At 36.8% G+C, this 25,213-nt stretch overlaps 1 protein-coding gene across 5 annotated transcripts in view; it reads left to right on the top strand.

Moving 5' to 3' along the window:
• The window catches only part of ABHD2 (abhydrolase domain containing 2, acylglycerol lipase), a 121,935-nt gene that overhangs the window by 77,014 nt on the left and 19,708 nt on the right, over positions 1-25,213 (top strand). For all 5 annotated transcript variants that reach the window (XM_056806594.1, XM_056806588.1, XM_056806601.1 and 2 more), the window contains 3 exons: positions 1,662-1,837; positions 3,937-4,104; positions 19,014-19,197. In XM_056806594.1, coding sequence (XP_056662572.1) covers positions 1,662-1,837; positions 3,937-4,104; positions 19,014-19,197 — 528 coding nt within the window. The remainder of the gene's footprint in view (positions 1-1,661; positions 1,838-3,936; positions 4,105-19,013; positions 19,198-25,213) is intronic.

Raw genomic sequence — 25,213 nt, 5'->3', positions numbered from 1 at the left:
TTTGGAGGGACAGTGGTTAGTAATGATTTACAAGATGGTGACAATGGATTTAGATTACCTCAGTGGTTCTAAATAGAATTTTCTATAGGATAATAATTCAGTATGTATGGGTGTGACTTACCTACCTGGGTTTCTCATAGAATTCTTGCACCAGTAATTTCCTGTCAAGACATTTGGTCTTTTGGGAAGGGGGGAAAGTTTGCTTTTCTCATGCTGGGGAGCATATCACATGCTTTACAATTCCTAAGCTATGGCTTTGATTTTACTGGGGCCTACTCTCACTCCTGGGGGCTACACAGGGTCACACAGCTAGGAAGTGTCTAAGGCCATATTTGAACCTAGGACCTCCCATCTCTAGGCCTGGCTGTCAATCCACTGAGCCACCCAGCTGCCTCCTCAGTATTTTCATATAGTAACAGTTGCATAAAGGCCACTGTACCTTGCTTGAGCTTAGTAATTATCCTTTCCAATAAAATTTTGAACAGAACTCTAGTTAATTGAATTTGTTATTTGGACTTACAACATAGACATGAAATTTGGGGTTAGCATCTAGCCTGTAATGCAGTGATGTAATTAATGCTAATATGCCCCAGCAGTGGGGGAGTGGGGCACATTATTTAATTAGATCACTACCTTGCTACTAGTAGAGAAGTCCATTACATTCAATTGTACCACAGTGTATATCAGTCTCTGTATACAATGTTCTCCTGATTCTATTCCTTCACTCTGCATCAATTCCTGGAGGTTGTTCCAGTTTGCATAGAATTCCTCTGGATCATTATTCCTTTGAGCAGAATAGTATTCCATCACCAACATATACCACAATTTGTTCAACCATTCCCCAAACAAAGGGCATCCCCTCATTTTCCAATTTGTTGCCACCACAAAGAGTGCAGCTATGAATATTCTTATACAAGTCTTTTTCCTTATTATCTCTTTGGGGTACAAACCCAGCAGTGTTATAGCTAGATCAAAGGACAGACAGTAGCACCCTTTGGGCATAGTTCCAAATTGCCCTCCAGAATGGTTGGATCAATTCTCAACTCCACCAGCAATGAATTAATGTCCCAGTTTTGCCACATCCCCTCCAGTATTCATTACTTTCCATTGCTGTCATGTTAACCAATCTGCTAGGTGTGAGGTGATCTCAGAGTTGTTTTGATTTGCATTTCTCTGATTATAAGAGATTTAGAACACTAAAAGTTATTTCTTGCTCTTTCTAAATGTTGTAGTACAATAGAAAGAATTTTGGGTCTTCACAAAGGTAAGGTTTCGGATCCTAGTTCTGCTACTTACTACTTGTATAATCTTGGTTGAGGTAATTAATCTCCTTGGGCCACACTTTCCTCATCTGTAAAATGAAAAGATTGGATTTGGTGACTTCTGAAGGCCCTTTTGGGGCTAAATTTGTGATCCTCTAGTTCTTTGAATTAAGTTTGCAATATGTGTAGATCCTTGTGGGGATTCTAAAACCACTTTGGAGCTAACGTGCAATATGGCATATATTGGGTCTTAATATGTCTTTATCTTATATATTTGGGTTCAGTACACAGAGTTTTCTTCAATGTTATAAAATAGGTTATGAGGATAGTGCTCTTGAAGACTTTTGAAAGCTTATGATATGTAGGAGAAAAGTAATTCTCAATTTTTTTCCTCTTTAGATATATTCCACCCTTGATATGGGGGAAGAGTGGACATATCCAGACTGCTTTGTATGGGAAGATGGGAAGAGTAAGGTCACCTCATCCTTATGGCCACCGAAAGTTCATCACCATGTCAGATGGAGCTACTTCTACTTTTGATCTCTTTGAACCTTTGGCTGAACATTGTATTGGAGGTGAGCCAAGTTGGTTTGGATGGTTGCATCCTTAGTTAGAAAGAATGGACTTTTGAACAAGTGAAAATATTTTAACATATCTTACTAGACAGTCTATAATTAAAACTAAAAGGCTCTTATGAAACATTGTGATAGAGAATTGAGGAACAAGTCTCCAGGATTGTATGAGGAATCTTACAAATTATTAAAATCATTTGGTGTATATATATTTCTATATATGTACATATATGTGTGTAAGTACTAGAACTCTTTTCAATTAGTATTATGCAAGTCCAAAAAATTTCCCCACCTAAATTATTTTTGTTGATATCTATTAGGAGGGACAAAGCAATGACTATGGAAAGCATTGTGGCCTCCTGAAAAGAACACCAGCCTAGTTGTGAGCTCTAATCCCCACAAACTCGTGATTATATGGCCTTGCTTTAAGTCATTAAATCAGTTTTCTCACCAGAATCACAGATTCTGGCTGGCTCTAAAATTTTATGAGTAGGGCTGTTCATATGATACTCTTGACCTTATTTATATCTGATTAAATCAATATGTCCCAATCACCTTGTATTTATACGCCTGTGATATATGCTCATAGATACATGTATCTCCTGATACCTCCTCACATATAAATACAGCCTTGTGTTGATGTGTGATGATATCCCCATTATACTTCATTGCATATAGAGTACTTTGCTTTTTTCTGAGTCCTACAAATAAGAGTTGCATGTAAACCAAAGAATAGATATTCAAAGAAGCGAGGGCAAAGGTATTCTGATGTGGTAGGTGAGTGGAAGTATGAGGATAGAGCCAACACTGGACAAAACTAGAAAAAAAGATTGTATATTTATTTTGAATACTCTTTCTCCTGCCACTCAGTGGCTCCTGTCTTTTTTGTGTGCCCCCTCTAATTATGTGAGCAACCTCTGTGAATCAATTTTTTTAAAAGACTAATTCTTGAAAATGGGCCCTCATCTCTTAGCATGACATTTATATGCTCTATACTCTAGAATCTGTCATGAGTGCTTACAATATTTAAGATGGAAAATTATAAATAATGAACCCAAACTTCAGGTCATTGAAATTCTCCAGAATTATCAGCCTCATTATTGAAAAAGAAAGCTTTGCTTCAGATTCCACATTTTGGAACCTCATTTTGCATACCCATTAGTTCACTAGCATGATAAATCAGTAGTTTATTTCTCTTAAGAGAGAAAACTTGAAAACTTGTCCTAGCATATTTTTACCTCCTACCTTATTTTATTTTCAGTTTATTTTAAACTGAATTTGGTGTAGCCAGCCTGCTTTGCCAAGAAGAAACCAGCAGTGGGAGAGTAGAAAAATGAGAAATACTTACAGTTTGCTTATAGTTTCTCTCCTTAAAATGCTTACATTTCCAAGTCATTTCTTCCTAGGAAAGGTTCATGGCTCAAGAAAATGACTCAAGGATAATTTCAGCCCAAAAAAAGCCTTGATAGAAGCTTTTATTTTATTTTATTTATTTTATTGACTTTGGGAAAGAATTCTTGTCGGATTTAAAAAACAAGCACTAGTTGCCAATCCTTTAGGGCAGTATTTCCAAAATGAAAGAGTTAACAACTCATTCATTTGGAGAGGCAAGACAGTATAGTAGAAAGAGGGGATCTGCTTTCAAGTCTCAATTCCTATACTTGCTAGCTGTGTAACATTGGGCAAGTCACTTATGTGAGCCAGCTTCCTCATAGCAAATTTGAAATAATTTCAATTTACCTAGCCTACTCCATAGGAGGGAGAGAGAGAGAGAGAGAGAGAGAGAGAGAGAGAGAGAGAGAGAGAGAGACAGAGAGAGAGAGAGAGAGAGAATATGTAGTGTCAACGCTAAAGCACTCCACAATGTAAAGTAGGTAATGTTATAATTTTAATACATTTGTAGACTATAAGATTTGTCTTCTAGAAGAAATGTCTTCCAAGACATTTGGAATTAAATTTTTTTCTCAGGCAAGGTGATGAAAACTTTTGTTTGATTAGAAATTAGGGAAATACACCCATTTTCTGACAAAATCAAATTTTAACTTTTCCATCTAGCATATCATCATTGATCTGGTCTTCTAATGTCTTTCTTCAACCTTTAGATGATGTCACAATGGTCATTTGCCCTGGAATCGCCAACCATAGTGAGAAGCAGTATATCCGAACCTTTGTAGACTATGCCCAGAAAAATGGCTATCGGTGTGCTGTGCTGAACCACTTGGGTGCACTACCCAATATTGAGCTGACATCTCCTCGAATGTTCACTTATGGTAAGGACAAAAACATATGAAGTATGATTATTCAGTTCTTATTCTTGCCATACTACCCTATGCAATAGCAACAGTAGAGATACACTGTAGCCCAATAGCTGAAATGTAGCTTTAATTATTTCTGTGTCTCATAGCTAAGAAATTACAGTATTTGGGAAAGGATCAGGACAAATAACAGTGCATTATAAGTAGCTGCTTAAGGAGATCTTTTAATTTGCCTTCCTATACCGTCCTCATCATGGCTATAGCTTTATTTTTCCTTCCAATTTAATGGCCACCATTTTAAAAGTAAAGTTTATACTCTGTATGAGCTTTCTAACATATAGCAAAGCCAGGGACTAAAATTCTAGATTGTTTGGGCACTACCCATGGCTTATTGCAAAACTAGTCATTGCCTTAAGCCAGATGTTTTAGTTCCAGGATAACATTTCTAAGAGATTACTTTATTAACTGCCAGCCTCAGGCAGAGAACTAATTGAATCTAGGAAGCTCCTGACTATGCTTGAGGCAAAATAAAACATGTGAAGGTGTCCCTATTTTGTCTGAATTCCTTCAAACTCCATTAGAACAAATCAAAACCTATAATTAAGAGATCTTTAAGACCAAGGCATCATAGAATCTCAAAGGTTCAAAGGTAAAAGTACCTCAGTTTATCTAGTCAAACTTATATATAAAAGAAATCCCATCAGAAAATCCATAACAAATAGCCAACTTAGTTTTTTAATTCTTAAATATAAAAATATGTAATCGTATTGACCCTAACAAGCTTCTGAGAAACAAATAATGTATACATGTATGTATGTATATGCGTTTGCACATAAGAGACAGACAGATACTATTATCCACTTTCTGCTTGATGTCTCAGGGTATGATTCAAATTCCTATTATGTCTCTTAATACCTGTATAACATTGAAGCAGTCACTTAATATCTCTGAACATTAGTTTTCTCATCTGTGAAATTAGGGTGCTAAACTCATAATATTTATGGTCACTTCCAAATCTAAATCTGTAACTGTGGGGAGAGTTCACTTTCTCAGAAATGCACCTACTCCACTTTTCCAGAGCATTAATTATTAGGTTCCCCTTCATCTCCTTACCTCATCCCCCGCCGCCCATCATTTCAAACTCAAAATGTCCAAAATTGAACTCAGGCAGCAGTTCAGAACCTCGGAATTACCATAGACTCCTCACCCTCCCTCACCTCACTCATTCAATAACTTGTCATTTCTGGTCATTTCCACATCCAAAACTTCTCTCTCATCTGACCCTTTCTCTCTGCTTATACAAATGCCACTTTAATTCAAGCTCTTATCACTCATTTGGATTATTGCAACAGGTTCCTGATTGGTCTCTTACCACTCCATTCTACTATATGTATTACTGCCAAGTGATTTTCTTTAAATGTACATCTGACAAAGTCAATCCTCTGCCAATCAGCTCCAATGGCATCCTCTTCCCTCTAAAATAAAATATAATCTCCTCTATTTAGCTTTTAGCCTTTCACAATCTGCTCCCAATTTATCTTTCCACCTTCATTGAGCATTATCCCTCCCCCTGCACTACACTAGATCTAATCAAACTGGCTACTCACTCTTTCACCTTCCACCTCTCATCTCTGCTTTTGCACTGGCCATCTCACAGACCTAGAGTCTGCCTCCTACTTATCTTTGTTCATCAAGACACAGCTCTGATTCTATCTTCTGCATGAAATCTTTCTTGATCCCCTGAACTACTAGTGCCCTTCCCAAAATTGCTTGTTTTTAACTAAGTTGTATTTCTTTGCATTCATTCTCTAAATTTATTCTCTATATGCTTACAAATGTACTTTTTATCTTCCCAATTAGATTAGCAGCTCTCTCTGTGTAGGGATTGTTTCCTTCATTGTATTTGTATCTCCAGCCCCTTGGAACAATTCTTGACACAGAGCAGGCACTTAATAAATGCTTGTTAGTCAATCAATTCATTTTTTCTACAAGGATATATAGTGAGAGATGTTTTCGAATACCTTAATGAAATCTAGGTATATTGTTTCCACTGCCCTTCCCCTGATCTGTCAGTCTGGGAACCCTGTGAGAAAAGAAAATAAGGTTAATTTGGCATGTTTTTTTTTAGTCTATGCTTAATGTAGTTTGAATGACCATTTATTTTCCTTCCTAAATGATCACAAACTATCTGTGTAATAATGGATTCTAGAATTTTACTTGGCCTCAAAAGTCAAGATTATTGGCTTATACTGTAAAGACTCCATTTTCTGCTTTTCAAAAATCCAAACCATAGTTAGCTACCTCCATGTTTGTGGTAAACCCTCCCATTTTTCATGATTTTTCCAGAGTTACCTACAACTCAGAAATTATATCTTCAAATTATTCCAGGACCCTGTAATTGAGTTCATCCAATTCTTATGACTAGAATTCAGTTGAGACCAGCTGGGTGCTCTGTTATCTTAGTATCCAACTCTACATTATCTCTTTTTGCCCTATACTTCCATTCTTTTAAAGTTCATTCTTCTTAGTGTAAAAATAGAAGCAAGTCAGGTATGCAGTGATTCTACTTAAATGAGCATTAAGGATTTCCAAGAGAGATCATTCATTCATTCATTCAACAAAAATGGTAGAGGGGAAAAGAATGGTGGGTTTGGAGCCCAGAGATCTGGATTCAAGTCCTAGCTCTACTACTTACAATCTCTTTGGTAGCAAGGTGACAAAATGAATAGAGCACAAGGCCTAAAGTCAGGAAGTCCTTCAGACACTTACAGTTGTACAGCTATATGACTCAGGCTGAGGCACTTAATTTCTCACTTTCTGCCTCAGTTCCCCCATCTATAAAATGGAGTTAATAACATCTCAAAAAGTTGGTGTATCAAATGAGATATTTGTAAAGTGCTTAGTACAGTGCCTGATACATAATAGACACTTAGTAAATGCTTATTTCCTTCCCCCTCCCATATGAACATATTTGAATTACTTAACATCTACAGTCTTAGTTTCCCCGTCTATAAAATGAGGTCCTTAAAACTAAGATTATCTCCAAGGTGCCTTCTATCTCTTAATCTAAGAAACTGTTATACTCATGACACTGTTCATTGTACTAACAGGGTGTAAAACAATGAACAAGACATAATCCATGCTTTCAGAAATCTTATAGGCCAGCAGGAAAGATCAGATTTATACAAATAAATATAATTGTTTTTTTTTTCCTTTTGGTATGGACCTATAATTTCATCTGTATGGAAAACTTCTTGTATGGAAACACACTGTACTAATGCAGATTTACAGCTTGTCTACAATTTACAGTTTTATAGAAGTGCCTAGGGCACTGAGATGTTAAGTGATTTACCCAGAGGCAAGATTCAAACTCTGATCATCTCTCTACATGCTATGCTACTCCACCTCACCCACTATAGGAGGTCTAATATGACGTCTCAGAAAAGTCTTGGGACTTGAATGCTTCCTGACTCTGCTCTTGCAGTCCCTCTTTCTCATTGATGAGTTATTCCCAGAACCAAAATTCTGGGTAAGGGTTCAAACCAGCCATCCCTGATTCTCTGGACTTAGCCACCATGCCACCTAGCGGATACTTCTCTTTTCTCCCCTCTTTACTCCTCAACTCTCTTTTTTTTGTGTGTGTTGTGTTCCTTGATTAGAATGTAAGTTCTTTGAGGGCAGGAACTTTGTTGTTGAATGTATTTATATCCCATTGTCTAGCACAGTGCTTGATGCTTAGTGAGTATTTAATAAATATTTGCATGTTGCTTGATAGATGGTCCACTTGTAGGGTGGTAAAAGGAGTTGAGAGGTGGTAGTGGGGGGAGAGCAGAATATGACCATGAGTATACTCTGATGAGGCTTAAGTGAGACTTAAGCCAAAAAAGTATCAAAATGACTTCAGGTAGAGTAATTAAGCAATCCTAAAGTACGGTATATATTAATTTAGTCTCTAGAAAACAACTAAAATGAACAAGGTGGTTTTAGGTCCTGTTCTTCTATAGTTATTATTTTTCAATTAAGGTTGTTGTCTATAAGAGTTACCCCCCAAAAAAATTGGGCAAGTGTTTTCTGCTATAGAAGATAGTATCCTTGCAATTATACCTTCCCTCTAATCTTATTCTCAGTCTTGTAATTAGGAGAAATGACAAACTTATTTGAAAAATCAAGATAACAGTCTATGTACAACCTGACACAACTGAATATCTAGAAACATTTCCAAGTATTAAGTTGAATAGCCATTCAAGACAACCATGTGTGCCATAATAAGGACTTAACCCATGAAGAATGTACTTTGTACTGGAGACCAGGGATTACATGATGGAATTTAAAGGGAGGGAAAGGAAAATATTTGTTTCTTCCTCTTTCCATTGCTGGTGTGTTTTCTAACCCATATTCCCATGCCAACCAAAACAAGTACCTGCTCTGAATTTCTACTTAGCTGTGTTTTGAGTGATGATAAGTCACTTGAATAGATTTTCCAATACCATGGCCTTCACCATTTTTATCCTGGTAAATTCTGCTGCTACCTACTATGCATGAGTCATACCTATCCATGACAGACAACATATGTTGGTTCTTTATTCATTGTTATCCCTTGCAGTTATTGGTAGGAGTGTTGGTTTCCTTCAGTTAATTTTTGAAATAGTATTCACCCAAACTGGTCTTCTTAGATAGTTAATTGCTTAATATCTTTCAGCCAGGCTGCTTTTTGATTTTTTACCATTTCTGTGAATTGGATAGTGGGTCCAAAACCCATCATGCATGATCTAAACAAGTTGAGCAGACTAAAAATAAAGTCTAAAACTCAGGATGAGTAATAGACCCAGTGCAGTGTGACTTCCAAAACAATCATTAAAGGAAAGAAAAAAATAAATTCTATCATATCATGCCAGGACCACATATATATAAATCTCCATAGCATTTAGATAGGATTGGTCATTTGCACTTGGCTACAAAGGGGAGCTGTGAAAATCTGAGAAATTCTAATAGAAATATTTTTTTTAATAAATAACAGCCTTTCAAAGGAACAGTCCAGCAATAGAGATATGTTGGCTTAATTTATCTTGTTTTTATAACCTTGGATAGTGTTTGGAATGTACACTTCCTATCAATGGCCTTGAAAAAGGTCTAGTAAAATAAAGAATGTGTTCTGCTTTTTTTTCCTTCAGATGCCTTCCACAAGTAGTTTAATATTCTGGTTAGTGAGATACATCCCACCAGCCAAATAAATTAATTTTAAACCAGATTGTGGATTATTGAGGTGATTTGAGTCAGGATTTTTTAAATTGTCTTTTAAAACTTTGGTAGTTTTAGGAACAAGAAAGCAAGATGTCCCCCTATATGTCAGCTGTGACAAGATGTTTTCTAGGTTTGGTCTAGATTCAAGAAACTGGGAAGTTGGGTTTGTCTTCCTTTATGTATCATGTTGAAAGGGATAGAAATATAACCTGACTTCTCTTAAGACCATGAGCCTATTAAGTACTTAGTGCCCATCTCTGACCAAAACACCAAGCTAATGTAGGTGCTCTGCAGGGATTTAAATGGCATTACTAATATTACTTCTAAGCTCTTAGTTTCTGGCATAGACCAGATAGATGACAAGAAGCAAACAGGAGGGCAATATTGTGTTCTGATAGCTAGAGGAACTTTTCAACCTCCCTCCCATCAAGTATAATACTGGACTTTTTTTTCATGATTCTCTTTGAATTTTCTTTCTCCTACTTTTGAGACTTCCTCTATAATACCAATAAAGCCTTATGACCAACCTGCAAGAACAAAGGTGTTTTAATCATAAAAAGAAGGGAGATACTAAAATTTAGGCCATTATCCAAATCACTAGTGTTATTTGAGAAGAAATATTATTCTAAGTTGCTGCAAAAGGATATTTTAGGAACTACCACACTGCTTTGACCTCTCGGTCTATTTCCCAAAGCAGAACCTTTTTTTTTAAGGCAGATGAATAAATCATGAATAGATTCACTATCATCTTGGCATCTTAGGCATTTTAATGGATTCTGGCCTGTTGATTCCTGCCAGTTCGGGTTTATAGGAAGGACTCCCAATGGACAAATATGAACTATGCTTGGCTCCACCTCTTATCTATCCTCTGCTTAGTTGGCTGAGGGCAGTTATACAACTACAAGAAAGCAAAGTGAAAAAAAAGAAAAAAACAAAGTGAAGAGTGCTGAGTTTAGTGTCAGAAAAGCCTCAGAAGCTATATAGACCAACCAATACTGAAGCAAACATCTCCTTTACAACATAACCACCAAATGGTCAACCAACTTTTGCCAGAAGGCCTTAGGTGAAGGGGAGCCCAAATACAATCCAGTGCATTTCTGCATAGCTCTAATTGTTAATAAACTGTTCCTTACATGGAACCTAAATTTGCATCTAAACTTCTACCTATTGGTGCTTTTACCCTTTTGAGAGAAACAAAAGAAATCCAGACCTTCTGAACAAAAGCCCTTCAGATAAATATCTAAAGACAGCTGCCATATCATACCCTAGTTTTCTTCTCCAAGCTAAATATTCCCAGTTGCCTTAAGTGATTCTCATAGGCATAAACTCAAGTCCCTTCTACACTGTGGTTGCCCTCAGCTGAATACTCTCAAGCTTATCAGTGTCCTTTATGAAATGTTCCAGCTTATCAGTGCATGCCTTGAATTCAGTGTGCCCAGACCTGAAAACAGCTCAGATGTAGCCTGATCTGGGCAAATGATAGCTGGACTATAACCTCCCAAATCCTAACTTTATGCTTTTGTTAATGCAGCCCAAGTTTGCATTAGCCCTATTGGCTACCATGTCCTATTGTTGGCTTGTATTTAAACTTCCAGTCCACTAAAACCTCCAGATCCTCCAGATCTTTTTCAGAAAAAAACGTCATCTATTTATGCCTCCCTCGTATCTTGTACATGTGAATATTTTTTGAGCCCACATGTAGCATTAAGATTTAACATTATTAAATCTCATTTTCTTATATTTGATCCAATGTTCTAGCCTCTTTTGAATCTTGACTATAATCTAGTATTCTAGCTTAGTATCACTTGCAAATTTTTGATAAGCTTGTCATCTATGCATGAATAAATCTGAGACATTGGTAAAAATTTTAGCCATCAGAGAATCAAAAACAGATCTCCAAAAGCACCCTGTTGGAGTTTTCCTTCCAATGACTACTCTTTACATCCAATCATTCAAACGATTCTAAATACTCTGAATTATACTATTGTTTAGCCCATATCTCTCCATGTTTTCTACAAACCTAGCATGAGTTCAGCAGATGTTTTACTAACATGTATATCCTACCAATTAAGTAATTCTCTTTTTTTTTTAAGGTCAAGTGACTTGCCCAAGGTCACACAGCTAGGAAGTGTCTGAGGCCAGATTTGAACCTAGGACCTCCCTTCTCTAGGCCTGGTTCTCAAACCACTGAGCCACTCAGCTGCCCCAATTCTCTTTTTTTAAAAAAGCTGAATTTGGCATGATTTGATCTTGATGAAACCACATTGGCCTTTTGTAGTCACTGCTTCCTCTCTAGATACTTATCCCCTGTAATAATATTTCTAGCCAGGAATAAAAAATCAGACCCACAGACCTATAGTTTTTGTACTCCATTCTCTTCCTGTTTTTGAAAATTGGGCAGCATTTGCCTTTTTCCAGTCCTATGTCTGGACCTCTGCTATTCTCTGTGATTTTTCTAAAATCATTCACAAGGGTTCAGTAAATACATCTGATGTTTCTTTTAGTGTAATCTAGCATATAGTTTCTCAGGAGCAGATGACTTGAACTCATTCAGGATAGCAAAGCTTAGCTCTCCCTTACAATGTTTATATTGATCTTAGGTGACAACACCCCTCTAGCCCTTTTTGTTCTGTCTTATCCAGGCCAGAAGTCATCCCTCTTGGCTAAAAAAAACAGAGGCAAAATAAGAATTAAATAGCTCAAACTTCTAACTTCTGGCCAGCTATCACAGTCCCTTCTCACTGGAGCAGCAGCCCTACCCTTTCCTTGATTATTCTCTTTTCTTCAACATTACTTTTTAAAAGCTTAGTTTTGCTCAGTTTGCATTAGCAGCCTTGTACTCCTGTTCCTCTTATGAAGTCTGAACACTTATGACAATTGGCCTGACAGGATCATGCCACACTTTGGTATTCATCTTTTGTTACTCATCTTTGCTTCTATCTTTGTACATTTCTTAAAAAAAAAAAATCTCAAATGGTTGGTGAGTTCAAATTCTGGCACTGCCCCCTTATTTGCCTTTTGTGACTTTGAGCAAATCATTTCCCTTTTTGGGGCCTCAGTTTTCTCATTTCTAAAATTAAGGGATTTATCTAGATGGCATGGAAGATCCCTTCTAGGTCCAAATCTGTGATCTTATGATTATACTTTTTTTTTCCTCACAATGTGACTTGTATAAAAGTGTGGCCTATAATCAATGTTCATTTACTCATATTGTTTTCCTTTTAAAAAGTCTCATTTTAGGGGTGGTACCTCTACATGGCCCAATATAGTAACATAATATTTCCTGTGTAGGCACAGTCTAGATTAATTAATTATATAGCATAAGGCTCAAACTTCCCCAAAACTAAGCTTTTTCACTGAACTGAACCGAAAAGGGCTAAAAACAAACACAATGTGCCAAATTAACCAGATATAAAAGCATACACCTGAATCTCTGACTCCTTTCGCACAGAAACTAAATTATCTGTCCACTCTCCCTAGGCCCACAATTAAGGCTACCATCTCCCCTAGATCTTAGAGAAACTGATTATTGACATTCAAGACTTCCCTTTGCAAGCTAATGCTGGTAGGCTGAACATTCCCCAGCTCTTCTTTAAGAGATACAAAACCTGATCCGAAGTCTACAGCTTTCTGCCCTTCCTTTAGAGGAATGGATTAGTCCCACTCTTTAGTAAGCATGGGGTGGGATGAAATCTAACTATCCCTGCATTCCTTTAATCAAATTCTTGATGGATCCCTGAGGTGTGAAAAGCCTTCTTCATGTGGAGAGTGTAGGGAATGAACTTTAGAAAAAGAAGGAGAGAAATTACAGGCAAAGCTGGAAAAATTTACTAGGTGGACCTTGGGGACCACTCAGCTCAAGGTAGCTCAGCTTCTGGTCTGTAGAGAATTGAGGGATTAATAGAACTTGGCAAAATATCCTCAAGAGTATTAATTTCTTCTTTCATTTTTAGAGGTATGATATTTGAATAAGGAGATTTTGTTTTCCTATTGGGCTCCTTGGAACTGTTAACCTGTGGAATTGTAGTCTAAGAAAGCAAAGGATAATAGATTTAAATCCTACTATTGGCCCCATTCTCTTTAGTTCTCTGACCTGGTGGTGACTGATTTCATTTTATTTTTTGCACTAGAATGGGAACAGAGATGGAAATGGTACCTAGCAGGTAGAAAATATCTGATTTCATATGGAAAATTAAGATATAAATGATAATAAGGATCCAGTAGGAATGGAAACCAGAAGTTGAGTGAAGAAGGGGACTTAATGGAAAGGAAAAAGGGGCACAGGTGATGGGGTTGTTCATTTTATTTTTAATTTGATTCAACAAATATTTGTCTTAATGGTTTCTGCATTTTTAAAAAATTTTATTATTTTTCCCTCCCAACTCTACCAACAGCCGTACTTAATTTCCCCCAACTAGATATTCAAAATTAGAATTTGGTTTCTCATTACCAAATCTGTGTATGTACATACATGTACATGCAATGAGTATCACAAATATTATTGTCTTATTCTCCAGATTTTGAACTTAGTGTATTCACAGTCACTCTGAAGACATCTCAGTACCCCTGAACTCTTAACATATTAAAATGGAGAGCATCATACTTTTCCCACCTGCAAACAGTTAGTGAGCCCCTGAGTCAATTTCTCTATTTTAAATCTATGATTCTCTGAAGATGTTTCAGCTGTGTTTTCCATAGCTTTCCCCCCTTAAAATGCTCAGGACAAAATGACCATTTTTGTCCCATTTCCCTATAAAAGTGGGAGCCTCAGGAATTTATTTGAACAACTCATAATTCTGAAATGCAACTTTCAGTCTGCCAACTCATCCCTCTGAGGATAAGCCCCCTACAACTTTTCCTTTCTCCCAATTCTCAGGCACAAATGAAAGACATCTACCCTTCCAAAAAAAAAAAAGTATCATATTTGGAGAAGATTCAAATTCACAAACTTCAGCTACAGGTGTGGTTTACACAGTCTGAAGAGCTTCACATCACTGAAGGTGGCTATACTGTCCTCTAGAGTCCCCAGAATGTTGTTGCTCTAGAGCAGCATTGGCAAACCTTTTAGAGTTCACATGTCCAAACCACAACTTCAAGTCACCTATAAGCCCCCCACATTACCCCAGACAGTGGATGGAGGAAGTGCTCACATTGGACTGCTGGGCAGAGGACAGGGCACGCAAAAGATGTCCTCAGGCACTGTGAAGAGGGGGAACAAAGTAGCCCCTCCAAGATACCAGGGCATGCGTACTACACCTTTGCCAACATGGCTCTAGAGGAACAAAGCTAAATGAAAACTCTTTAGGTATATAAAGATTTTCTTCCATGCAGTGCCATTTCTTCCGATGTGCCATTTATTATACTTTGGGTCCAGAATTTTTTTTGTCTCCACAGCTATTTTCTAACTGAATTATTCAGTCTTATAACAACTCCCCTATAGCTAGTAGACATGACCTAATAGTGACTCATACATTTTTACTGGGAATGACAAAAGGCTTCCAGGGCTCCCACCCACCTGAATGAATCCTTGTTGTTATTTTCGCTATCTTAATTTTCCAGATCATCAACTTGAGGGAGAAGCATATTTATCTTCTTTTCTCCTGTCTTACAAAAGCTCTTTGACTTTTATATATGTGTATATATATATATACACAACCTGTGAAATATTAAGTATTACCAATGTTATTATTCCCTTTCACATGTGGGGAAATTGAGACTTAAAGAATCTGACTTAACCAAGGATCACAGTAAGTGAACATCAGAACCTGAACTTGCTTTTTCTATTTTATCATACTACCTCTATCTTTATCTGTATAATTTAATCTTTATTTTTACTACTCTGGCCTGAATGTTGAACTTCTCTGTCCTATTGGCCCCATTTGGGACAACTCTTCTAAAATGAAGTGGATCACAAGCAAATTTTGCCTGAAGGGCCTTTTTTCAATGTCCCAATAGCTGGGACATTAGGCCTACAAATCATTCATCTTTCTGTTCTGAGCATTGTTGGCTCTCAAGTGTTGAATGGTAATAATCAGTTCTTTGTGCAAGGCAATAGTCAGTGCCCTAGATTTCATTTCTATTACAGTTGCATTATATTAGATATCTGAGCAGTTGCTACCAATGCTAGTCCCATAAGGATTAAATATGTAGAATCTCATTAAGAATTTCTCTTATGCTGGAAAGTAGATTAGAGTCTCTTTGACATTTGTATTACTTGCAGTGGAATAATCCAAGGAAATGGGTCCCACATTTTTGAGTTATGAGCTCCTCCAAATCATTGAAACCTGGGGCATCCCTTTAATTTACAACAGTTTATGAATTTAGGAGGAAACATCTACCTATATAAGAAATACTCAGGGATGGAACTGTGGAAGATTCATTGTATAACTGTTCTTCCAATACTTATAAGGCATCCAGGTTTGGGGAAAACAGCTATGACAGTATGCCAAGAGATAGAATCATTCCATTTCTCAGATTAGATGTGTTTGGATTTAATTCAATTGTAAGTCCCAATGTACTTATATAATTAGCTTCACTGTAACTGTTCCTTGGTACCATAGCAAATCAATTTTGCAGCAACCTTAGTGACATCTCCATGTTTGTCTTAGGTCATAATTAATTAAACTGTAGCTTTAATGACACTAGGATCTAATATCTAAAATTGGAAAGACTTTCAAGTGTCATCTAGTCCAACTCTCACTTTACAAATGAGGAAACTGAGACCCAAAGAACATTATTTGAATCAAAAAGCAGATAGTGGGCAAGTCAGAATTTTATTTTAATTTAGGATTTGTTTTCTTTTCTTCTGGATCTTATGACTGCATTGCTGTATGGAACTATCACGTGTAAATTGTCTCCATGGTTGCAGATCTACTTGTATGTTAATTAAAGGTCAGAGAGAGTTGTTGGTATGCTGAGTAATTTGCCCATGGGGTCACACAGCTATTTCAAGTCAGAGATAGGAATTGCATTCCTCAAACAGGTCTTCATGATTCTAAGACTGACCTTCTAGTCTCTATAATTATTTCAAGATTATATTAGAAATCTCAAGATTATTGATAGATAGATAGATAGATAGATAGATAGATAGATAGATAGATAGATAGATAGATAGATAATGGTTCATTGGATATTTAGTGGAATGGAAGGAGAAAATATCTGATAAAAGAAGTGGATACAAATCAGAAGACTGTATTCCCTGATATAAGCAATGCTATTGTGCGCTAATAACAACCCTGCAGAGAAATTGGTTTGAGGGAGTCATTTAACCTCCTTAGCCACAATTTCCTTATTTATAACAAGGTATGAATTGAATGATTAACAAGGTACTTCTGAATTTAAATCCTAAAATGTGTAACCCTGAGCTCTCTCAAGGCTGCTGTATCCATCTATGGATAGGGAGAGGAAAGGTAATGTTGTGAAAAGGGAAGTACAGGTATTAACCAAAGCTTAACCTAACTAACTTATGAGGAGGCTTATCACCAGAAAGTTTTCCACCAAGGGTTCAGTTTTTTTCAGCTATAGCAATTCACTGAAACCATCTATAGCACACAGGGGCTTTAGTCTGCTTCAGTGGAGGGACTGAAATTATGTAATTTTACTATTCTCTTGAAGGCTTAATAGGAAGATGTCTCCCCAAAAGAGAACTGAAGATCAGAAATAATAATCTCATGCTAACCTGAAGATTTTTTTGAGAAAAAATATTTGCTTTGATATTCAGGAATGAGTGTGAACTTAGATACAAAGTATAGTCTAGAGATTGGCTCTTTAAGTATCCAGTTGTAGAACTAACAGAATCATCTGCCCATATGGAAGCAGGTAAAATCAAAAAAAGCAGACACATCATTTACTTAAGGCCTAACTCAATAGGCTTACCATATTTCCTTTAGCCAGGTTGCTGAGTGCTTGGCTTAGGAGGGAAGCATATGTAAGAGAAATAAAAGGTGGCCTCACTTTCAGCCTTCTCTTTTTGGAGGATGAGCCACTTAGCTGGCTTACTTAGATTAAAATTCCTGTGTTTTTGCCAATATTAACAAGCCTTGATCTCTACCATAGATCAATAGTTTTCTTCTTATGCTACTCCACCTTTTGTGCCTCACTTTCCATCTCTCCTACCCCCAATATTTCCCTATGCTTTTTAAAATCCGTTCCCACAGAGGCAAACCTGGATCTTTAGAGGGGTTGAGAACACTTCTTCAGTGTATAGTAATGGACTTCCTCTTGTTAAAGAAACCTGTGTGATATCTGGACATGGGCTGATGTCATCTTTCCTGATAGAAATGGAATGCAGACATCCTCTTTCTCAGAAGCATCTCTTCTGGATTACTGAATTGATTTGTTTCCCTCTGTTTGTTACCATTGAATTACAGAGAGTGTTTTATCCAAAGTATATAAAGCATCTCTGCCTTCCCTCAACATTAAAGATCATCCTCTCTTGTTCCCATTCCCTTTAAGTATATCCTACAAAGGATGCATCAGCTTTGTACTTTCTTAACACCATAAAGGCCAACAGATTTTATATTCAATTTTGTATGTATTTTTATATATGAACTAAATATTCTTTGATGATGTTTGAAAATGGAACAGATCTCCCTTAATTCACTAAAAGGAGTAATAGACCAATGTCTGATCATCAACATAACTGACCTTAGAGACACTACTAGTTCCTTTAATAGCTAGAAACTTCTGCTGAAAAAAAAAGCTTACCATTTTCCCAATATCTTAACTCCTGTTTAGCCACTCTTAAGTCTATAATATGAAAGAACAAAATTGTGTATAATGAGGATATCACGAAGGTCTTTAAATTAGGTTGAAAAAAATCAACATCACAAATAAAAGACAGGAAAACATGACTTGACAGCAGTTTGTCTGAAAAAGATCTTGGGAATTGAATGGACCACAAATTCAGTGAGTTAATAGTATGACATGGTAGCCATTAATGCTACTGTAGTCCAAGAGTGGCAAATGGTTTAAGACTAGGGATATGGGGGGCAGCTGGGTGGCTCAGTGAATTGAGAGTCAGGCCTAGAGATGGGAGGTCCTTGGTTCAAATCTGGCCTCAGACACTTCCCAGCTGCAAGTCACTTGCAAGATCCTGGGCAAGTCACTTGACCCCCATTGCCTAATCCTTGCCACTCTTCTGCCTTGGAGCCAATACACAGTATTGACTCCAAGATGGAAGGTAAGGGTTTAAAAATTAAAAAAAAAAAGACAAGGGAGATGATTATCCTTTTGTACTTTACCCTGACCAGCCCACACAGATAGTTTCCGGTGTCACATTTTAGGAAGAATATTGATAATTTATAGCATATCCAGAAATAAGCAACTAAGATTTGATTTATTCCGTTTAGTCCCAGACAGCAGAACTGATAGCAGTAGATAGAGGTTCAAAAAGGCAAATACAGGCTTCATATAAGGAAAAACTTCCTAATATTTAGACCTATCTAGAGGTGAAATAAGCTATCTCAAGAGGTAGTGGGTTTCCCCTCACTGGAAGACTTCCAAGAAAAGTTAAATGACCACTTCCCTGGAATGTTGGTGTGGAGAAAAGTCTTATTTGCATATGGATCACACTAGTTCGCTTCTAAGGTTATTTCCAGCTCCGAGATTCTGTGATTATGTGTGTATATGTTTTTCATATCCATTGCTTCAAAACTTATTTGTGAACTGGTCTCTACTTTTAGGTTGTACCTGGGAATTTGGAGCCATGGTGAGCTACATCAAGAAGACTTATCCCCAGACCCAACTAGTTGTAGTGGGCTTTAGTCTGGGTGGAAACATTGTGTGTAAATACCTGGGTGAAACCCAGGCAAATCAAGACAGAGTCCTTTGCTGTGTCAGTGTATGTCAAGGATACAGTGCATTAAGGTAGGTATACTCTTCTGTTATTCTGTCATTACTTCTTCTGGGGAAAATCAATCCAAGGTTATGCAGAAAATTCTGGGTTTTGATAAACCATGTTTTGTTGCTAGATTAGGTCCTTGAGAATGTGTCCATGGCTTCCTGCTGTTGGAATGTATAAATCAGTGCTGTTCATGTTTCTATCCCTCTGGATCGATATTTATGAAGGACAATATAGCCAGAAGACTTCCTATGTCCTTAGAGAATCAAATATCATCCAACATGAAACTAGAAAATCCCAGGTTGTTTATGAAAGAACCATATGTGGCTCAATAGCTAAGATATTAGTGTCTTAAATTGTCTAGTCCTTTTCACTATGGAAGAGGAAAAGATTAGCCAAAAAGCACATACAATCACTATCATTCCAGAGCTATCTCTGCTGTCATACTGTGTCAAGGAAGCTCATCCCTTCCCCCTTCCTGAGTAACTTTACCTGTCTATCAAACATTCCTAACATACCACAGTTGCACCAGGGTTGCATCGGTGTATGTTCTGTACATCAATAAAAGTTAAGGTTTGGGGCAGAACTGGGGGGAGATCAGAGAGACCAGAGAGACCAACAAGGAAACTGGGGAGACTGACAAGAAGACCATGAGAGAAGCATGAGGAGAAGAGACAGGAGGTGAGGGAGAATAAGGAAGGTACATGCAGGCTAGGCAGCATGCAGTCAGGTTACTTAGGAATGATTGTCTACCCTTCCTAATAAACTTTATAAAATATATATCTCTGGGTAGTAGAAATATTATTAATTTTTTAATGATTATAATACTTAACAACCATGGTTGGCCTATGCATATAGCCTCTTGCCAGCAAAAACCCATGAAAGAGCATATTCTCCCTCACTTCAGTCTTAAGGATTAAGAATTTTTCAGGGGGGCAGAGCCAAGATGGTGGCTTAGTAGTAGCAAAAGCTGAAACCACCCTGATAATCCTTCCAAACAAAGCTTTAAAACCAAGCCTTTAACAATAGGTGTCAAACTAACAGCAAGATGGAGTGAGGGGGCTCTCCCACAGAAAACAATGTAAAAGGTAGGGAGAGAAAGTCTTATATTCACAGAACAAGGGGAGACTGGGAGTAAAACTGCACATAGAGAGTGCTGGCCAACCACCTCCCCACCTGCTGTGCCAGGTTCCAAGCCTTGGCATAGGCCAAAATCAATATCCCAGAACCCTGGTCACACCAACAACAGATCACACTATACCCCATACCCAGCTCTTGAAGTCCCAGACCCTGGCATGAGCCTGTAGTGAGGCCTAGAAGTCTGTACTGCTAGGCCCTTTCAAGCCTGTATCATAAAGCCCTTAACCCCAAGACAAAAATAGCTTAGAGTACTGAGTCCTGAAAGCCATCAGCAGAGGAGACAGAATCAGCAGCTTTCAGAACTCCCAGGCCACAGGCAAAAAAAAAGGCTGAGAAAATGAGCAAACAGTAAAAGAAATACCTAACCTTAGAAAAATTCTATGAAGACAAAGAGCAAGGAGAACCATAAAATCCAAGAAGCCACATGCAAAACTTCAAAGAAAAATGGGAATTGGTGTCAGGAGCTGTAAGAACTCAAAACAGAATTCAAAAATCAAATAAGATAGGTGGAAGAAAAATGGGGGAAAGAAATAAAAGTAATGTAAAAAGAAAATAGCTTAAAAAGCAAAATTGGTCAACTTGAAAAAAAGGGGCACAAAAGTCCAATGAAGAAGAGATTCTTAAAAAACAGAATTGTCCTACTAGAAAAAGTGGCCAAAAAATCCAATGAAGAAAAGAGTTCTATGAAAAGTAAAGTGGACCAAAAGGAAAAGAAAGATCAAAAGTTCATGGGGAAAAAAATGTATTTGTTAAAAATTGGAATTGGGCAAATAGAAGCTAATGATTTTATGAGTCACCAAGAAACAATACAACAATCAAAAGAATGAAAAAAAAAACAGAAAAAAAATATGAAATATCTCATTAAAAGAATAACTGGCCTGGAAAATAGATCCAAAAGAGACAATTTAAGAATTATTGGATGACCTGAAAGTCATCATTAAAATTTTTTAAAACCTAGACATTTATATTACAAGAAATTATCAAAGAAAACTACCTTAATACTCTTGAACCAAGAGAGTAAAAAAGAAATTGAAGAAATCCACAGATTACCTCCTGCACAATCATAACTCCCTCAGATATTATGGCCACGTTCAAGAGCTCCCAGGCCAAGGAGAAAATACTGAAAGCAACCAAAAAGAAGAAATTCAAATGTCATGGAGCCCTAGTTAGGATTACACAGAATCTGGCAGCTTCCAACATTGAAGGATTGGAAGGCTTGGAATATGATATTCCAGAAGGCAAGGAAACTAGGTTCACAGCCAAGTATCCCTTATCCATCAAAACTGACTAGTCTTTCAGGAAAAAATATGGTCATTTAATAAAATAGAAGATTTCCAAGCACTTCTGAAGGAAAGACCTGACTTAAACAGAAAACATGATGTTCAAATTCAAAAGAAACATAAAAAGGTAAATAAGAAAGAGAAAAAATGTAAAGGCCTCAATAAGGTTGAATTGAATTATTTTTGTTCCTATATGGAAAGATATTTATAAGTTAAAATTTTTTATCATTATCATAGTAGTTAGAAGAAGTATACATAGAGAGTGTTGGTAGTAAGATGTTTAGGATGATATACAAAAAAAAATCTAGGGGGTGAAAAAGAGGATTGGGAAGAGAGAAGTAAAATGAAGTAAAGTATATCACATAAAGAGATGCAGGGGGAGGAAAAAACTATAACTGTGGATGGGGGAGGACAAGGGTGGTGTCTGGTTTAATATTTAAATTTTTAAATTTATTAAACATTATTAAACGATATTTAAACCATACTCTCATTGGAATTGGCTCAGAGAGGGAAGAACATACAAATTCACTGAGGTATAGAAGCCTTTCTTACCCTATACAGAAATAGAAAGAGTGGTAGGGAGGGGAGTAATATAAGATTTTTTCAGCTGCCCTTCATTGAGATTTGATGGTTCCAACTTTCATAAATCTTATACATTTCATAAATCTATGGGCATTTTGATCCATTTGTATATTCTGCCTTCTGATTGATGAGTCCTATAAACTCATTAACTCATTACAAATGGGTCCAGTTTTTAAAGAGATATTTAAAAGGAAATAGCCAAAAATCTCCATTAGTAATCTGTTCTAGTGTTAGAAGACTGAAATTTAAGATACCTTGAAGAATCATACATATTTTGTAGTTATTTGATAGACTTTTACCTTCAAGTATTAATAGCACTTATGAAAGTGAATCTTTTCTCTTTACCTAAAACCTTCAGGTTTCAGTTTGTCTTATTTTATTGTCTGTCTTCAGTGGAAATAAATATTAAAATAAAAACACGGGAATTTTTGGTATGGTACTTATTGTCTTAGTACTGATAATCAGCCTAGTCAGTAAGCACACTGAGCCCAAGGTATAATCCCTTACTATAAAACTTAAATCTAATTATGAAGGCTTCTTGTGTTACGTCCACCTCCAGAGAAAGAACAGAAACAAGTAAAACATAGATTTATATATAATTTTTTTTGGCCAAGTGATGCCTTCTCTGCTGTAGGGAAGGGAAGAAGGAAAGGAAATACTTGGGACTTTTTTTTTTCTTAAACCATTACCTTATGTCTTAGATTCAATACCTAGTATCCATTCTAAGGCAGGAGAACAATAAGAAGTAGGCAGTTTGAAGTGACTTCCCTAGAGTCACTCAGCCAGAAAGAGTCTGAGGTCAAATTTGAACCCAGGACCTCCCATCTCAAGACCTGGCTCTCTATTCACTGAGTAACATTTCTTCCCTGATACCTGGGAATTTTTAATGTAACAAACAAGTTTTTAAATTTCCTAATAGTGAAAGGAATCTTAGATTCCCAGGATCAGTTTTCATGTGTGGTTCTATAGCTGAGTAATAAAGACAGAGGAAGCTGTGAACTCCAAGACAATACCTTATACAAGACCGTCAGTATCATGATAGCTTCATATGAATTCCTGAATACCCTGAAAAGAGACTGCGAATAAACCTCTCTCCCTAAGCTTTAGTCCCACAGCCTGAAAAGTATCTACAAATTGAGAGGATTATACTGAAACTCTTTGGTACTTCATAAAAACAATCTTAGAGACCATCTAGTCCAAACACTCTTTTTATGGAAAACTAAAATCTCAGAGGTGTTACTTGATTTGCTTCTGGTCACACCTCTAGAATAGTGGCAGAGAACCAGAAATTAGACCAAGGCTTCCTATGTCCTGGTCTGTTGTTCTTTCTACTGCCTCTCCCTCATTCTTCTATTGGAATTCCCACCCTTTTCTTCTCCATTCTTCTCTTCACACCACCAAAAAAGTAAAAAATAAAACCACAACCAAGCAAAACTATGAAATCTGCTAGAAAGGAATATTTCCCCCTTGGTTTTTGCTTGAGATGTTCTAAATCAGAACTTTCAGCTCACAAGTGATATGCCACATATCTGGAAACAAATACAAAGTATTTCATATGCTGAAAAGACTATGCAAATACATTAGCAATTACTGTCCCACCAGAGACTGACTTCTCCTAGATTTTATTTTCATTACGCCATAGTATAATTTTTTCCACAATAACCATCCCATGTCATCAAATAAAAGGAAATTTCTACATTCTCTGACTTTAATATGTATAATATATTTTGCATAGGTTTTCATTTAATTAAGGTAATACCGAGGTGCTTAATCGTTTTTTAGTGAATAAAAATATTAGAACAAAAAAAGATAAGCCAGCTCTTTGGAGAATATAGAATACCTCTTTTCTGAATGATGATGAGTAAATGAGGTATAATTCCACTTCAAAGACCATCCCAATATAATTTCCACCATCCTGAATTTAGGTTTTCCTTTGACTTTCTGGAGCCTAACATTATGTTCCACAGTTATGACCAGCTTTGAAATTAGTAAAATGGAGGGAAGTCATAAGTTTTACTTCTGAATTTATGGACCCAAAATTGCCTGGCCTCCATTATGATATCTACAAATATGACCTGTCTTAAACTGAGGAGACACATGCATCAATTTGACTTTCAAAGCACTAGCAAAATATTCATTAAGAAAATGCAAAAATGTTTTGTTATATTGATTAAGAGGGAAAAAGCCAGACACTTCTGCATGAGTTTCATTTCTTGGATGGAAGCCTCATTTCATTCTGTTGCATTAACTTCCTTTGTTTGAGGCAGGAGCACTCCATGAGTCGATTTATGACCAATGTTTATGTGTCAGGTAGGGAAAAAAACTACAAAAGTCCATATATGATGAACTATAAATTTTGCAGCTACATGTAGCATATTCCTCCGGAGACACAAAGAGCTTCATATGTTTTATTTTATTCATCCTCACATCAACATCATAAGATATGTCATGGGTTTAACCTTTGAGGAATAAATGTCCAAGGTCACCCTTCTTCCAACTTCTTCCAACTGTTAGCTCAGGGTTCTTTCCATTTAACTTCCCTGATGGTCTTTTAATATGTTTTCTGCCCTGGGACACATTCCCACCTGATATTGTGAATTATAATTTTAGGGAGGTGAACAAGACACTATTCTAATTATCATTACTTTAAAAGCTTTCCTTCCAATAGCTCGGCACCGTAGATAGTGTAAGAATGATTTGCCCAGTCACACACTTGAGTAAAGAGATGGAGTCTTTACTTGTGCCTGAGGTCTTCTGATTCTAGACCAATATTCTTATCACTCCACTCATGCCACTTTTCATTGTGAAGTGCTCATAAATACATTTTGTTTGAAGCAAGGATTGTTATATCCATTTATAAATGAAGAAGTGAAGTCTTAGATCATTTTAGTATCTAGACTTGCCTCAGTCTTTCATCAAATGACCTGTCCCTCAGCATAATATACGTGAAAGCATGATTTGAACTTGGGTCTTTCTGATATAAGTCCAGCACTTTGTCCATGGCACCTTCTATTTCTCTCAAATCTTCCCTTTCTGCTAA

Source organism: Monodelphis domestica, chromosome 1 (assembly GCF_027887165.1).
Source record: "Monodelphis domestica isolate mMonDom1 chromosome 1, mMonDom1.pri, whole genome shotgun sequence".
Classification (NCBI taxonomy): Eukaryota; Metazoa; Chordata; class Mammalia; order Didelphimorphia; family Didelphidae; genus Monodelphis; species Monodelphis domestica.
The sequence above is the reverse complement of the archived record's forward strand: the minus strand, read 5'-3'. Positions and strand labels throughout refer to the sequence as shown.